Source organism: Ranitomeya variabilis, chromosome 2 (genome assembly GCF_051348905.1).
Source record: "Ranitomeya variabilis isolate aRanVar5 chromosome 2, aRanVar5.hap1, whole genome shotgun sequence".
NCBI lineage: Eukaryota > Metazoa > Chordata > Amphibia > Anura > Dendrobatidae > Ranitomeya > Ranitomeya variabilis.
This window is the reverse complement of record NC_135233.1, coordinates 971,809,756-971,827,070: the sequence shown is the minus strand read 5'-3', so window position 1 is coordinate 971,827,070 and position 17,315 is coordinate 971,809,756. Positions and strand designations below refer to the sequence as shown.

Here is a 17,315-nt window from a genome sequence, read left to right as displayed (position 1 = left end):
ACCTGTAAGGGTATGTGGCCACGATCAGAAATTGCTGCAGTAGAAATCCTTTGTCCACTATGCGTCTATGTGCACCTGTGGAAACTGAAATGTATCGTGTCTTTCAGGACCGCAGCATGTCAATTTCTCTTGCGGAGATGCTAGCCTCCGCAACAGAAATGTCATCGATAGAAGTGTATGGAATGCAGTAAATCAGCATGGTTCAGTGAGCATACACAGATTTACCTGCATTTAATAAAAGGCAGCGCTTTGGACGCAGTGAAAATACGCTCCATCTAAGACGCTGCTACTTTCTGATAATGGGCACATAGCCTAAAATCACTTTCTTGGCTCTATTCACTACTCAACCAACTTGCTTTTCCTTGACTGATAGCTCAGTGGCAGTTTAGTCAAGCCAGTGTGCTCTTAGTCAAGCAGAAAAAGGTGGAACTGGGTGATAAATAGATCAGGAGGCAGAGACTTGGGAAGTGCTCTGATCTTGCCAGAGCACTTAAAGGAAAGCTACTATGTTGAATTACACCATTAAGTTGCAGATATAGAGTTAATCTGAAGGTTAATTGTGCTAGAAAGATGCCCGGCCACCGTACTGAAAGGGCAACACCCAGGAGAAAATTAACTATATTTCTCCTGGCAGCCGCCAGCTTTCAGTCCCCAGGTGTTCTGGCACATCTAAAGTCACCGATCAGAACACGCCCTGGCACTTTGACTGACAGCTGGCTCTGCACTGATAGCAAAGCCGGCTGTCATTCTAAGTGACTGGGTGTACTGACAGCTGCCACTCACAGTGCTGTGAGCAATGACTGAAAGCTGGCGGCTCATGGGAGTGATAAAGTTCATAAATACAGTGGCAAGCACCTTACTAATGCTTTTTACCTGCAGATTAACCCTATATCTGCAGGGAAATATAATTATCTTGCATGACAGGTTCTCTTTAATGGATGCAGGCAAATCGTAGGGAGGTCTCCAGGGAAATAAAAACTGTCTTAGACTTTATCCAAACACATACATAAGCAATGTGATTGACAACAGGTAATGGAAACAAAAGCGTAGAGCCTGTAATCTCTAAATAAATGACAGAGAACATTAGTAAGTCTGCAAACACGCCTCACGTGAATGAGTCTCATACAAAACTACTGTGACGTCACAGTTTTGCCTCTGATAGGTTATACCAAATTGTAAGACAAATACCTGCATCTTGCCCCACCTTTCTTTTGTTTGTAGGTTCCTAAAAAAATGACATACTTTGTTTCTGCGGTAAGCAGTGCTGGTATTAATAGTTCTGACTTTGGTGACTAACACAGTCCTGGGTATTTAAGAGCTTGAGCAACAGGTGCACATTATATTTATTCATAACAGCACCGGCAAAGGATATAGCAGATCCGCACCTAAGGAACAGCAGAGATGTGCTTTGGGAAATGTGCAAAGTGCGTTGGCTATTTTCTTCTCATTCTAGCAGTGCTTTCCATTGTTGCTAACATCTTGTTATACTTCCCAAATGGAGAAACTAAGTATGCCCGAGAAGCCCACCTGTCCAGATACGTATGGTTTTTTGAAGGTATCGGAGGAGCTGGACTCCTTGTAAGTATATTTTTTAACATTAGCACTACAGAAGATGGAAACAAATGATTTTCTTTGTGTTTATTTTGAGTTGCAAAAAAAAGATACAATCTTCTAGATTGTTATGAAGGTGGCAACAATTTTATTAGATTATATTTTAGGATGGTTTCCCGCACAGCATCATTTGGGGAAAAAAAGCACAGTTTTTGTAGCAGTTTTCTGAACCTAACCCAGGAGTGGATTCCTAAATGATGTGAATTTAGGAAGGTCATATACCTCTTTATGGATCCATTTCTAGCTCTGACTCGTTCGGTGCTTTCCCCCTAAATTGCTCTCTTTGAAACAACCTTGGCTACTAAAAAAGAAAAGAAGAGAAATCCTGTATATGGACATATCTTATAAGTTACAGGGTTTGTTTTTTTTTACAACACACCATTTGTAGTGTATTAACTATAAGGTTATGTTCACAATGTTTTTTTTTTTCCAGCGGCCAAAAATGTCCAGGTTTCGAACATAAACCACTTCAGGAATCATTCTTTTTTTCTGGCTTTTTCGCTGCGTTTTTTTATTTTTTTTATTTACTATTTCTTGGTTATTTTAAAAAATAAATGCTTAAACAAAAGCTCTTAAAAATTTGCCCTAGCTCCTTCCAGGCATTTTTTGTAGCCTTCCCATTGCCTGAAGAAGAGATGTCATTTGTTTTAAACGTTTGGCGGTTTTGAAAACCTGAAGGGTTTAAAGGACCCTCGAAAGCCTGAACATATGTACAGTCAGTCGTTTTGCATAGAAATGTCCATTCTTTTGAGTATTTTGTTACATTTTACGTGTTTTTTTCTGGAGCAGAGTTACTCCAAAAGCCAGAAAAAGATGTAAAATCTGAAAAACTAAATTCATTATTTTATTTAGTAATTTATCAAAATCTAAGACTAGAATGATAGATATACAGACAACACACCTATCTGTGTACACACAGCAGAAAAGTTGTATAATGCAAAGTTATTCAATGTTTTGTCGGTTAGCGCTCAACCCAATGTTATACTATGGGGCAATGCCAACCAGTACTTCTTTTCTCATGCTGCGAGTGCATCCGATAATCGGATCATGCGCACCCATACGAATCTTTGGGCGCATGTAAAACATTCAAGTGTACTGTGATGCAGGGCCAGCTCCATGTTTTCGAGGGTCCCAGGTGAAAGAGTCTCAGTGGGCCCCCTTAACACATACCACAATTCATGATGCACAGATACGGCAGAGACATATAGGTATAGTACAATGCCAAAGATTTCACTTCTTACATTACATGAGTGATATCTATTGTAAAGTCTACAATACCATACATCAGAGGGGACTCAGGTGATCCAGGGTTCACTGGTTTCAGTGACTGTAATATTAGAGGTAAATGGGATATTGATAAATGTACCCTACCAGTAGAAACTGCCCTCAGCAGTGTACCCCTTACAAAAGTCATTTTCCTACTGTATAGTCCTCCATACAGTATTGTCGGCACCACATAGTCCTCCATGCAGTATAATGGGCCCTATTTAGTGCTTCATACAGTTTTATAAGCCCCATATATTGCTCCATTCAGTATAATGGGCCCCATATATTGCTCCATTCAGTATAATGGGCCCCATATATTGCTCCATTCAGTATAATGGGCCCCATATATTGCTCCATTCAGTATAATGGGCCCCATTTATTGCTTTATTCAATATAATGGGCTCCATATATTGCTCAATTCAGTATAATGGGCCCCATATATTGCTCCATTCAGTATAATAGGCCCCATTTATTGCTCCATTCAATATAATGGGCTCCATATATTGCTCCATTCAGTATAATGATCCCCATATATTGCTCTATTCAGTATAATAGGCTAGGCCCCATATATTGCGCCATACATTAAAAATGAAAAACAAATACCTCTCCCCATTCCCCCTTGGCTCTGTTCTCTGCAGTCTCCAATCTTCTGACCCTCTGCACTGCTCAGCACAGAAGGTGCACTGTACTGATGTTATCGTACTGATACGTCACAGTAGTCAGACGCAGAGGGGGAATGATGGGAGAATTAGCGTCAGCAGACTTCTCCCTCTCCCATCATTGTTTTAAACTGTATCAGCATCCAGGATGCCAAAATAGTTCAAAGTGCGATGCATGGGGGCAGCCATTATTAACGTGATCTCATAAATTTTATTAACTGATGTTGTATAAAAACGGCTGCCATACGGACAACAATACAGATGGAAAATCCAGCCTTATTTTTCTGAATGGAAATCATACAATTTTTTTTTATACGCTCGTGTGAACTTAGCATAACAAGGATAATGTGAGATGCAACACCGTGTAATAGTGGAAAACATAAATTCCATTTGACACAAGAGTGACCCTACAGGGCAGGTGGTCTGTGGATCCCTGATGCGTATCACCATGCCACACGTGACCTCCTCGGTAACTCTACCACGGCTCATGGATGATCAGCCTCTGCGGCCTACAATAAGGTAACGCATAGCACGTCTTTACACCTGCTAGTAACGCCATTCCTAGGAGAGATCAGACATGAGAAAACCATATACTGATTGTAGAATAGTTTCCTCCCTATAAGCAGAATTTAGGCTGCCTTATATAGTAGCCTGTATTCTGGGGGCAGATTTGGCTACAGGGGGTGTTCCCTCACGCTACCTTGAGCAATATTGTACAATGGTTACATCTAACTGGAAACTTTTAAGCAGGTACATGTGACTCCTGTTTTTCCAGTGACCCTGCCCTCCTCTTACATGTCTGTGCACGTTGGTCAGATTACTAATACCGTTCTCCAAATACAACCTTTATTTATTCATACCTCCCCAACAACAGTAACAATGACCTTCCTAAGGGCGCAGCACTGTGAGGAAACATGCAGTTTACCCACAAACAATCCTACAATTCAGAGCTTTGTGTCATGGAGTAAGCGACTGCTGACATAATGAGTGTCTCTGTCCTTTACCAATGTGACTGCAGTAATAGCTGGCTTTGCTTTATCCTGGAGGTAAGAGTACAGATGTAATCTCCAGAGACACTGTACTGATGATATGTAAGTTCTGTATTCAGCCTATTAGGGCTAGTGTCAGTATCTGCCAAAGCAGGGCTGATGCCAGGGCACACTGCCTTTAGGTCTGTTCATATATCCAATTGTTACAAAAAATAAAGATTGGGAACTTTAATGCATGCTTTGCATCTGTCTTTGTTCCATTGGCAATGCATCTGTTTTTAGTAGAGTTGTCTCTGAATACCTAGGGTCGATTCATTAAGTCCGGCATTGCTGACGACAGCCTTAATGTAGGGCTCCCTGGAGTACGATACCCCAAATTCATTAAGAGTGACTGGTATAACATTTCTGGTGTCGAAAAACGCCAGCAGTTGTGATGACTTTGAGCATTGGATGTAGCCACTTTCTACCCATTTTGGTAGAGATGCTTCAAGCTTTGGTGAAAACGCTAACATTTGAATATGTTTTGGGCAATTTAATTTTATGCAGAAAACACTTTGAATGGCCGCCCTAGGATTCCGCCATGTGTAGCACTAAAAAAATGATCCACTCAAGGATGACTTAATGGATGACCATCTGTTATGATCCATTTTTATTATACCTCAATCTAAAAAAAGTATAGATCCAGTTGCTATCCATTTCTTTGGCCGGACTAAAAAAAAATTGTAGACTATGTTTTTTGATCCAGCTAAAATCATCTCTAGATAAAAATACAATTGGAACAGAACTTCCTAAGTTATAAAGAACAGTTCATAGAAGAGGTTAGTTCAAGCACAAATTACTCCTGAGCTTAGCTATTCCATAAAAGAAGTCACTTGATTTTTGAGTAGAATATACAACGATGAAGGCAATTAAACAGTCGCATGAAAACTCAACCACGATGCACGGTCCACCGTGTTTGGCTGGTGGGCCTTGGCCTACCTGAGAAAACAAATCAATCCACTCTAACTGCATCATAAGGAAATCTGTCAGTAGGTTTTTGGTATTAATCTAAGAGCAGAATGACTCAGGGACATAGACCCTGATTTTAGTGATGTGCCACTTATTAGGCTGTGTTCTCTAGTTTTAATCTGTGTTTTAGCAGCAGGAGATTATCACTAGAAGACTAGGTGTTGAGTGCATGCCAGTCCAGCTAATCTATGTCCCCGCTCCCCACCAGTGATTATAACCTATAAAAATAAAGCCAATCAGTAAGTAATGGTCTCAAAGTCGGTTTTAAACATGATCGCTTCACCTTTTGGAGTCCATCTTGTCAGAACCCAGGCCAACCGGAGGATACCCTTGTGGGTAATATGACCCTGATGACTATAAAGAACTGAATCCGGGAAATTCTGGTCATACTAGATTTCTGTGCCAACACCTTCAGGAATGTTGTGGCGAGTGCAGGGCGAGGTGGGGACTGATGCAGTCACTGACACATAAGACCGAGAATCAAATTAGATGTCTACTGCTGATCAAACATAAATATAAAAAGTATCCTTTCTTGGAATGTACATGTCATGTAGATCAAATATTAATGTGATCGTTTTTTTTGTAGATGCTGCTTCCAGCATTTGTGTTCATCGGACTGGAAGAAGAAGACTGCTGTGGATGTTGTGGCCACAGGACCTGTGGGAGAAGCTGTGCAGTAAGTGCTTTACCCATATAGAAAATGTCACTTCTTTCCAATCAGGAGAGGCGAGATACGACACTAATATGTCTTCTTTATTACAGATGCTGGGGTCTGTGGTGGCTGCATTAATCGGAGTCGCTGGTGCTGGTTATTGTGTCATCATTTCAGCATTGGGCTTAACAGAAGGACCATTATGTCTTAGTAATGGCCAGTGGGTCTATCCATTTGCGGGTTCTAATGCAAAGTATGTATCTTTTTTATATTAAATAATTAATCAGTACCATGCTTGACCCCACTGATATCTGCCATCAGGGACAGATTGAAAAAGTCTGACAATCCCATCTAAATCTTCTATCTCAATTCTATGGCCAGCCGTGAGGCCATAGATGATCCAACTATTCTGCACTCATCATTCAATGTGACAAATCTTCACATTTTGTCATTACAATTTAACTTTCATGTTTCTTACCCAGTACTAAAATGTATATCTTTTGTTGATCTGATGGTACTGAGTAGGTTAAGAGTATGTGCACACGTTGTCTCTTTTGGCATTGAGTCTTTCCAGAGGAAACCTCTGTGAGAAACATCACCTTTTTTTTCTGAAGCAACTTCTTTACCATTTCTTTTTGGGGTGCTTTCCTGAGCATTTTTTGACATTTTTAGCAGCAGTTTTTCTTAGCAATTGGGAGTCTTCGAAGCGGAAAACACCCGAAGAGTGGACGCCTTCTTCTTTTAACCTTTCGGAATCTTTCGCAATCTGAAGTGGTTAAAAGACCCTGAAAGCCTCAAATGACACAAATCATTTTTACATAGAAATGCATAGGTTGATTCCTTTGATCGTTTTATGCTCGTTGTATATGGAGCGGAATCTGTCTGAAAAAAAAACCATTACGTTCACATATCCTAATATTGATTTATGAAAGATATAAATATATTTTAAAGAATAATTATTTAATATTTTCTACATTATATAACTTACCATGTCTGTCTTACAGCTATTTGGCTGACCATTCAACTTGGTCGCAGTGTACAGAACCAGCAAATGTTGTGGTATGGAACGTCACCCTCTTCTCCATCCTTTTGGGTCTCTCTGGAATTGAAGTCATTTTGTGCCTAATTCAGGTCATCAATGGTTTAATTGGAGGAATATGTGGAGCTTGTTGCTGTCAACAGAAATCACAGGTAATGAAATGTTTGTCTGACAATTGTGCATAAATTTTACCTGGATCATTGTGATTGTGTCCATAATTATCTGTTTGCATAGATTCCTTGATGGAAAAGCTTCTATGAATATATTAAATTATGGATTTATGTGGGTTTGCTTTGCATTTTATATTTACAAGAGTTGTCTCCTTAAAATAGGCAGAGCAGGATTTAGCAAAAAAAAAGCTGAGACCATCCATAGAACAAAATAAAATTATAATTTACACTGGAAAATTGGCAGAAATTATACAAGAATATTTAAGCCATTTCATAGCTGGTATTGATTTCATTTTCTGGCTCATGAAAAACTCAGATTTTTAAGAAATGTTCTACTCCGAAAAACATTTAGTTACTCCAGTGAGTGTTCTGTACAGGACTGAAGTATGAAACGCTTCCAAAGTTACTAAGATTAATAAACACACATGTCCAACACATTCCACCTTTCTCAGGTCAGTCATTGATAAATTACTTATTATCCTGAATATCAGGAAAGACATTGACGCATTCTAAATGAAGTCCAATGTAATGTACTAAGAAGGGCAAATTCTACATTTTGAAAGAAGGGTCGATTTTTTTGTGAGAAAAACAGTAGCTTTAATCCATTTTTTATTTTTTATTTTTTAAATCTGTGGGTTTTTTCGCATATGAGAGACATGTAGGTAGAAAACAAAAGAAAAGTTTGCAAGTTTTTTTTTCTGAACAAATCCATTGACTTGAATGGGAGATCTGTATCTGCAAATTGGATCAAATCAGACATGAATCAGCGTCTTTCTTTTTTCACACTATAATGGGTATGTGTTCTTGCTGTGAATAAAATTGATTCAGCAAATTGTCACTTCAGAGAGGAAGAGGACCTGAACTCTAGTGCCACCTATTGGAAGTATCAATCCTATAAGTCATTATCGACCCTTTAGTAAGCCTTGGAATATCTCTTAGGATAAAAGCCAAATCACAATCTCAATTTGTAGACACTGTGTTTCCAGGTATTGCCCCTCATCAGTACAAAGTATGAGATCTGGTTTGGCTGAGTGAGATGCTAAGACTGGGATCTAAGGGGTAAGGTTTTTTTTTGTTGTTGTGGAGAGTGACATGCCAGGTCTGGCTCGCCAGTATGAGAAAACCTAAATGCCTTGCAGGCTCTTCTGGGAAATTAAAAGTGTAGAGAGTCTCTCCAGAGATGAAGAGGACTTGGACTCTAGTGCCACCTAGTGGAAGTAGCAATTCCTCTCTGAGGAGACAATTTGCATGTCACTCTCCACAAGGAGAAACCTTACCCCTCAGATCCCAGTCTTAGCCTCTTACCTAGAAAGATCAGATCTGATACTTTGCATTGATGATGGTCAATACCACGAAACCCTGTATCTACAAATTGAGATTCTGATTTGGCTTTTATCCTAGGTCATATTTCAAGGATCGTTAAATGGTCAATAATGACTTGTAAGATTGCTATTTCCAATAGGTGGCTTTAGAGTTCTAGTCCTCTTCCTCTCTACAGAGACAATTTGCATATTTAATTACCCAGAGGAGTATGCAAGGCATTTAAGTCTCCTCATACTGGCATGCCATACCTGGCACGTCACTCTCCACAAGGAGAAACCTTTCCCCTTAGATCTAAAATGGATAGAACATGTGCATTAAACAAGGAGATGTGAACAAGGTCTATAGGATGCCTATCCATATACATCATTACATTTTATCATTATTTTCTGTAGATACCAGATATGTATTTTCTTGTCTTTGTATTAGAGGAATCGTGACTACTGCTCTGAAGTAATTGTTTTTTCATTTTTTTTTTGTAGCAATATGTTTGCTGATGAAGTTTCCTGGACCAAGTTGACATGAATAACTTTGTGGATTTTTGCTATATAAATTGTATATGTACTTGTACAGAACTATGTATTTAATATGTTTGCTTATTGGACGTGTAATAATGTAACTTTTTATACTGAAATTGTTGAAACTTACTGATAATAAAGTAAAGGCAGATCCAATGTTGGGAATGGCATTGTTAAAGCAAGACTCTACAATCCAATGGTATCGCTTTATGATGCTGAAACTGCAAGTGCAGCTCCATTTTCAATTGTTCATGAATTCAAAGTTGAAATATAAGTGTTAATATTTCTGCCTGTTTTGTCTTTTTATTACACACTTTTCCTTACTGTAATATCATTATGAACAAATAAACAACCATAGAGAAAATGCTGGTGAGCGACTTGTGTATGTACCAGCTGCCCACTGCTAACATTTCCTATATGAGGGTGAACGCAACTTCTCAGGAAGATGTGTGCACTGCTATGTGTGTGACAACACCCTTGAAATTGTTCCAGAAAATGAAGTATTTCTCCCAGATAATTATTGGAATTACACATGTTTTGTTATGCACATGTTTATTTCCTTTGTATGTATTGGAACAACACAAAGAAACAAAGGAAAAAACAGGCAAGTTGGACAAAATTTCACACAAAACCTCAAAATGGCACTGACAAAATTGTTGGCACCCTCAACTTAAGATTTAGATGCACACACCTTGGATTAAATAACTGAAATCAATATGTTCTTTTAACCATCAACAAGCTTCTTACCTTCTTACACCTCTCAACTGGAATTTTGGACCACTCTTCTTTTGCAAATTGCTTCAGGTCTCATATTTGTAGGGTGCCTTCTCCCAACAGCAATTTTAAGATGTTCCCACAGGTGTTCAATGGGATTTAGAGCCAAACTCATTGCTGACCACTTCAGAACTCTCCAGCACTTTGTTTCCATGCATTTGTAGGTGCTTCTTGAAGTATGTTTGGGGTCATTGTCCTGCTGAAAGACCTATGACCTTGGACGCAAACCCAGTTTTCTGACACTGAGCACTACATTGCCATGTAAAATCCGTTGGTAATCTTCACATATTCTGATGTCTTGCACACAGTCAAGCAACCAGTGCCAGAGGCAGCAAACAACCCCAAAATATCTATGAACCTCCACCATATTTGATTTCAGGTAGTGTGTTCTTTTCTTTGTAGTCCTCATGACCGCGTATTGTCAAGACTGGGTCTTCTCCGTACCCAATCTTCCTAACCCCCCCATACCCTATGCACCATCCACCACTCCTACCAAACATTAAAATTAAGACACAACACGTAATTTTCTTTGGATAATTTGGCCACAGCGGCCATTTTATTAAACAAACAATAACATGAATAACAACATGTATACCATATGTAAAAAACCTTGAGGGGAGGGTTCTTGGAGCTAATAAAAATCTGGCTCAAAAATTGGCAGAAAGCCACCACCAAACTAAAAACCAAACACTTCTTTACCCTCAGCCGTGACTACCAGCTCGAGGGCACCATGTAACCCATTGCGGGCAAACCAAACCAAACCCCAAAGCTCCCGAGGTAAACTCCCCGTCCAGAGCCCGTAAACAAAAGCCAGATCAACCCCATAAAAACGTCATCACCAACTCCAAGAACCCCACCCCCCGCCAACCTGCCACTGTGACGATGTTAACAAAAAATTCCCTTCGAAATTGACCTAAGCCGAAAAAACCTACCCCCAGACTACACTCCACCAAAAGCTATACACTCAAACCGATACGGAAAAACAAAAGGGAGGGAGGGTGGGCTTCTCTCCTCCTCAGTCACCTCAGAAGTGACTTCTTCCCGCACTATTCAGACCCCCGCCTCCTTGTCCCACTAAAAAAAAGCCCACTTATTTAAAACTTAAACTTAAACTGCAAACCCCACCTCTCGGCAACGCAGTCATGTGGGGGCTTCCATCAAGCTACGCCCATTACAGCCTCCCTCTTTCCGTTTTCTATGCAGCTGGGCTCGCCTTCCTGCCTTCATGGGCCCATCCAGTATGTGGGTTCCAAGGCCTAATGGGGTGCATATGACTGACTATGCAGCAGGGCTCGCCTTGCTTCCAATGTGTAAAATAAAGGAGTATGGAGCACAAAATGCATATTGTGAAGTGGATTTTCATGGGCTTGGCAGCCCACCACTCACAGCCTAGGCTGCAACAGTTTAGGAGACCCACTGTTTCATAATGGCCCTTTAAGAAGATTAATGCCGCCTGATGCACCAGTAAAAAGAGGCTCTGTGACTCTGAGTCCCTCCTTCGTACATGAAACAAGATGGGTCTGCTTATGTGTCACACACCACATGGCCAGCTAGGGGTGTTAAATGTTACAATGACATTTCCCAGTGAATGCATTTGTAGTGGTTGAAAGCAATGTTAAAGTTGAAAAACGTTTCAAAAATGCTGAACTAAGCCTAAGTAAGGGAGGAAATTTTCAGTCTGGGGTTAAATATTTGGCCTTACAGGCAAGTCATTAACCTGCAAAGGATGTACCTCGACATATTTCCAAGCAAAACCCATTTTGGTTTCGTTTTAATGTGTTTTTTGTGGCACCGGGAAAAATGGCATGAATCTGGGAAAAAAATGATTAAAGCTGTAAACTTAGAGTCAGGAATGCTTCCAGGGGCGATCCTCATGATGTCCCTGTGTCATGTGGGCAGTGTTTCCATCATTTTCAGACAGTTTTAGACCTGAAAAGGACCCCCGGGGGGATCGCGGTAAAAATACTCGTGTCTCCCATAGACTTACCTTGGGCTCGTTGTTCTGGCCGAGTACCCGAGTATTCCAATTTGCTCGACCCGAGCAACGAGCACCCGAGCATTTTAGTGCTCACCCATCACTACTAAGCAACATAAGACATTTCTCAGATAGAAGGAGCCCAACTACTTAGCATCTTGGTTAGCTAATAGTAAAACAGATACAGAATTCCTCCAGAATAATTTACATGTGTCCCTCACTTAGCCCAATTCATACGTCTACATGAATTAATTCAATTGTCTACATGTTTCCCCCACTACAGTCTGGGGTCATCAGGAGACATTGGTCGAAAAAATAATCATAATCATTCCATAAGTAGTGATGATGTACAATGGTGCATGGATGGTGGAATATATGATGTCTGCTGAATGACCATCCGGTCTACAGCTACAGTGTCTCTTGTGTACGGCCAGCTATAGAGAAGTGCTCCGCCACTTCCCTGATTGAACATGCTGGAGGGACGCCATTTTTCCTATGTGTCTTTTGCACCAGAACACCTATTCCTGCCTCCAAATAATCCCTCACATTATAATCTCCCATGTACAATATGGCTAGGGTCTAGACTAGATAGGCAGGTGAGTTCTCAGGATGTCCGGCTGACTGGTGAGTAATCAAAAAAATCATCAAAAACTGGAAAAAGCAAACACTACTTAGTGTCTTGGTTACCTAATATTAAGACAGATACAGATAACTTCCAGAATAAATAACATGTCTCCCTCATTTCACCCAATCCATATGTCCTGCACCTACATGTCTCCCCCTCTATAGTGTGGTGTCATCAGATGACATTGGTAGAGTGAAGAATCATCATTCCATATGCAGCGATGACGTACAATGGTGCATGGATGGTTGGATACATGATGTCTGCTGAATGACCGTCCGTTCTACAGCTACAGTGTGTCCTGTGTATGGTCAGCTATAGGGAAGTGCTCCGCCACATCCCTGATTGAACACGCTGCAGGGGCGACATTTGTCCTATTTATCTTTGGCACCAGAACACTTAGTCCTGCCCCCAAACAATCTCTCACATTATAATCATCCATGTACAATATGGCTACTTTTAACTTTTCAGAAAAGTTTTACACCAGTACAGTGAGAGCTGAACACACCAGCATATCGGCTTTTCCACAGGGACTAGATAGTCAGGAGAGAACCCAGGATGCCCGGTCGACTGGTGAGTAATTAAAAAATCATCAAAAACTGGAGGAAGCAAACACTACTTAGTGTCTTGGTTAGCTAATATTAAAACAGATAAAGAAAACTTCCAGAATAAATAATATGTATCCCTCATTTCGCCCAATACATTTGTCCTGCACCTACATGTCTCCCCCTCTACAGTCTGGGGTCATCAGGAGACATTGGTTGGGTGAAGCATCATCATTCCCTATGTAGCGATGTATAATGGTGCACGGATGGCGGGATACATGATGTCTGCTGAATCACTGTCCTGTCTTCTGTACAGTGTCTCTTGTGTATGGCCAGCTGTAGGGAAGTGCTCCGCCACTTCCCTGATTGAACATGCTAGAGGGACACCATTTTTCCTATTTATCTTTGGCACCAGAACACAATATGGCTACTTTTAACTTTTTAGAGAAGTTTTACACCAGTACAGTGAGAGCTGAACACACCAGCATATCGACTTTTCCACAGGGACTAGATAGTCAGGAGAGAACCCAGGATGCCCGGCCGACTGGTGAGTAATCAAAAAATCATGAAAAACTGGAAAAAGCAAACACTACTTAGTGTCTTAGTTAATATTTAAACAGATGCAGAAAACTTCCAGAATAAATAACCTGTATCCCTCACTTATCCCAATCCATATGACCTGCACCTACAGGTCTCCCCCTCTGCACTCTAGGGTCATCAGGAGACATTGGTGAAGAATCATCATTCCATAAGTAGTGATGATGTACAATGGTGCATGGATGGTTGGATACATGATGTCTGCTGAATGACCGTCTGGTCTACAGCTACAGTGTCTCTTGTGTACGGCCAGCTATAGGGAAGTGCTCCGCCACTTCCCTGATTGAACACGCTGGAGAGGGGCCATTTTGGCACCATAACACCTTGCCCTGCCCCAAATAATCTCTCACATTATAATCCCCCATAAACAATTTAGCTGCTTTTAAATTTTTAATTAAAGGTATTAATGGACCCTGTTCTCATTTTTTGATGACTCCGTCTGTCCACAGCATCAGGCTCTCTTCTAAGTCCATCATTTTATCACAGCTTTCTGAAAGGAGAAAAGCACATTTTATAATATGTATACATGAAATCAGAAATAAATTACTCTATTTCGTTTAGTTGTATCATCGTTATTATTATTATTATTATTATTATTATTATTATTATTATTATCCTTTGTTGTAACTTAAGAGAAGATGACATTGATAAGGAAAAACCATTGGAATATAGATGTATAGGAATGTGTAACCCATTGCAGGGCAGCGGAGAGGTCGCCCATGCTCCACCAGCACTCGTGTCTTCCTGTATAAACTCTCTGCCTAACAAGCGCTTTATTGCATTTGACATCTAAGCAGATCTTAAGAAAAGGTATTTCTAAATTCTGTTTCTCTTATGCAAATCAGGCTGCAGATTGTAGACTGGAATCAGAGGGGAGAGGAATCTTAGGCCAGTTTGGTCCTTTATACTTGGCTTTTACACAAATCCCATCTACAAACCAGAATACTTACCATAGACTTGTCTGATTTCAGGCCCTTGTGTCTGACGTGCAGCTGAAGCTGCCGACCTCTTGGTTTCTTCAATGTAACAGTGAGAAATGATAAGAACATATGACGCCCGGTGCACCGCCATGTTTTCTGCGCTATCGGGGGTATTAGCAGGAAGCTGCTATTTATACAGCTCACTGATAATGTGATGAAATATGGCATCTGGATTGGGGGTGAACATGGGGGAGCAGAATGTCCTTATCGGGGAGATGCTGGATACTCACTTTTTTGTGATGTTTTGCAGCAGACCAAGGAGAGAAATCTAATAAAAAATACAAAAACATGTTCATGAGAGCACGGTCTACTTTGAGTCCCACGAAAAATGTGACAATTGTGTGGATTTGAATATATTGTCCCCACTTCATCTCTGGAGTTTTATGTTTCTATTGTTACAGCCCCTGGGTTTATACCTTCACTGCAGACATTGGGTCTGACACCTGGTACCGTACATCACACCGGGCTGTGTTTCTACTATTCTGTATATAAAGCCGCCCCTTATCTACAGGATGTTATGGAAAGATGTGAAGATCGTCACTGACTCTTAGAATAACTAAAGGGCCTGTTACACTGGGTGATTACAGACATTCCTGCAATTGTATTTACGTCGATAGAGGCTTCTCCTTCCTCGTCCTTTTATTTTGATTCCGGCAGCTGAATAGGAAAGGGTTCTTTACAGTTAGAGCCCTCAGACTGTGGAATGCCCGACCACAAGAGGTAGCAATGGCAGACACTATAGCAGCTTTTAAATAAGGGCTGGATGATTTCCTCAGTACACTTAACATTGTGGGTTATAGTTAAATTAGAGACAAAATGTACAGTGGGTACGGAAATGTTTCACTCTTTGTTTCATTGCATCCATTTGGTAAATTCAAAAAAGTTCATTTTTTTCTCATTAATGTACACTCCGCACACCATCTTGACTGAAAAAAAACAGAAATGTAGAATTTTCAGCAAATTTAGTAAAAAAGAAAAACTGAAATATGACATGGTCATAAGTAATCAGACCCTTTGCTCAGACACTCATATTTAAGTCACACGCTGCCCATTTCCTTGTGATCCTCCTTTAGATGGTTCTACTCCTTTTTGGAGTCCAGCTGTGTTTAATTAAACTGATAGGACTTGATTTGGAAAGGCACACACCTGTCTATATAAGACGTCACAGCTCACAGTGCAGGTCAGACCAAATGAGAAACATGAGGTCAAAGGAACTGGCCAAGGAGCTCAGAGAGAATTGTGGCAAGGCACAGATCTGGCCAAGGTTACAAAATAATTTCTGCAGTACTTAAGGTTCCTAAGAGTACAGTGGCCTCCATAATCCTTAATGGAAGAAGTTTGGGACCACTAGAAGTCTTCCTAGACCTGGCCATCCAGCCAAACTGAGCAAACGTGGGAGAAGAGCCTTGGTGAGAAAGGTAAAGAAGAACCCCAAGATCATATGAAAGCCCTCATAGAGTTTGCTAAAAAAAACACATGAAGGACTCCCAGACTATGAGAAATAAGATTCCCTGGTCTGATGAGATGAAGATAGACCTTTTTGGTTGTAATTCTAAGTGGTATGTGTGGAGAAAATCCGGCACTGCTCATAGCCTGCCAATACAATCCCAACAGTGAAACATGGTGCATGGTGGTGACGACAGCATCACGCTATGGGGGTGTTTTCCAGCTGCAGGGACAGGACGACTGGTTGCTATTGAAGGAAACATGAATGCGGCCAAGTACAGAGATATCCTGGATGAAAACCTCTTCCAGGAGTGCTCTGGACCTCAGACTTGGCCGAAGGTTCACCTTCCAGCAAGACAATGACCCTAAGCACACAGCTAAGATAACAAAGGAGTGGCTTCAGAACAACTCTGTGACCATTCTTGACTGGCCCAGCCAGAGCACTGACCTAAACCCACCTGAGCATCTCGGGAGAGACCTGAAAATGTCTGTCCACCAACCTTCACCACCCAACCTGACGGAACTGGAGAGGATCTGCAAGGAATAATGGCAGAGGATCCCCAAATCCAGGTGTGAAAACTTGTTGCATCATTCCCAAGAAGACTCATGGCTGTACTAGCTCAAAAGGGTGCTTCTACTCAATACTGAGCAAAGGGTCAGACTCAGAATACTTATGACCATGTGTTATTTCGGTTTATCTTTTTTTCAGTCAAGATGGGATGGAGAGTGTACATTTAATGAGAAAAAATGAACTTTTTTGAATTTACTAAATGGCTGCAATGAAACAAAGAGTGAGAAATTTAAAGGGGTCTGAATACTTTCCGTACCCACTGTACAACTGGTGGAGAAAGGCTGAACTTGATGGACCTAGGTCTTTTTTCAACCTATGTAACTATGTAATGGTATGTGCACACGTTGCGGATTTTCCTGGTGACTTTTCTGTGCGGATTCTGGCAGAAAACGCAGGTCAAAATCTGAACCTTGTTTTTTTTTGCGGATTTTGTGCGTTTTTCTTGCGGATTTACTGCGGATTCCGTGCGGATTTCATTCTTTTTTACAACCGTAGATTTCTATTATGGAATGGGTGCAGAAACGCTGCAGATCCGCACAAAGAATTGACATGCTCCTTCTTTTAATCTGCTGC

General features: G+C 40.8%; 2 protein-coding genes across 3 annotated transcripts in view; one reads left to right on the top strand and one right to left on the bottom strand.

The window, feature by feature from the left end:
- Positions 1-1,293: 1,293 nt before the first annotated feature.
- On the top strand, positions 1,294-9,521 carry TM4SF1 (transmembrane 4 L six family member 1). Its single transcript, XM_077290842.1, has 5 exons — positions 1,294-1,578; positions 6,120-6,209; positions 6,296-6,438; positions 7,190-7,376; positions 9,197-9,521. The coding sequence occupies exons 1-5, from the start codon at positions 1,402-1,404 to the stop codon at positions 9,209-9,211; spliced, it is 612 nt and encodes a 203-aa protein (XP_077146957.1). The 5' UTR covers positions 1,294-1,401; the 3' UTR covers positions 9,212-9,521.
- Positions 9,522-13,984: 4,463 nt separating this feature from the next.
- Positions 13,985-17,315, bottom strand: part of LOC143810076 (uncharacterized) — a 48,973-nt gene continuing 45,642 nt past the window's right edge. For both annotated transcript variants that reach the window (XM_077292961.1, XM_077292962.1), the window contains 2 exons: positions 14,956-14,993; positions 13,985-14,235 (listed from right to left, as the gene is read on the bottom strand). In XM_077292961.1, the coding sequence (XP_077149076.1) occupies positions 14,165-14,235; positions 14,956-14,993 (109 nt within the window). In that variant the 3' untranslated portion in view covers positions 13,985-14,164. The remainder of the gene's footprint in view (positions 14,236-14,955; positions 14,994-17,315) is intronic.

Coding starts and splice junctions, on each gene's coding strand:
- TM4SF1 (XM_077290842.1), top strand. CDS start 1,402: ATGTGCTTTGGGAAATGTGCAAAGTGCGTTGGCTATTTTCTTCTCATT. Junction 1,579..6,119: donor TCGGAGGAGCTGGACTCCTT/GTAAGTATATTT, acceptor TTTTTTTTGTAG/ATGCTGCTTCCAGCATTTGT. Junction 6,210..6,295: donor CCTGTGGGAGAAGCTGTGCA/GTAAGTGCTTTA, acceptor TCTTTATTACAG/ATGCTGGGGTCTGTGGTGGC.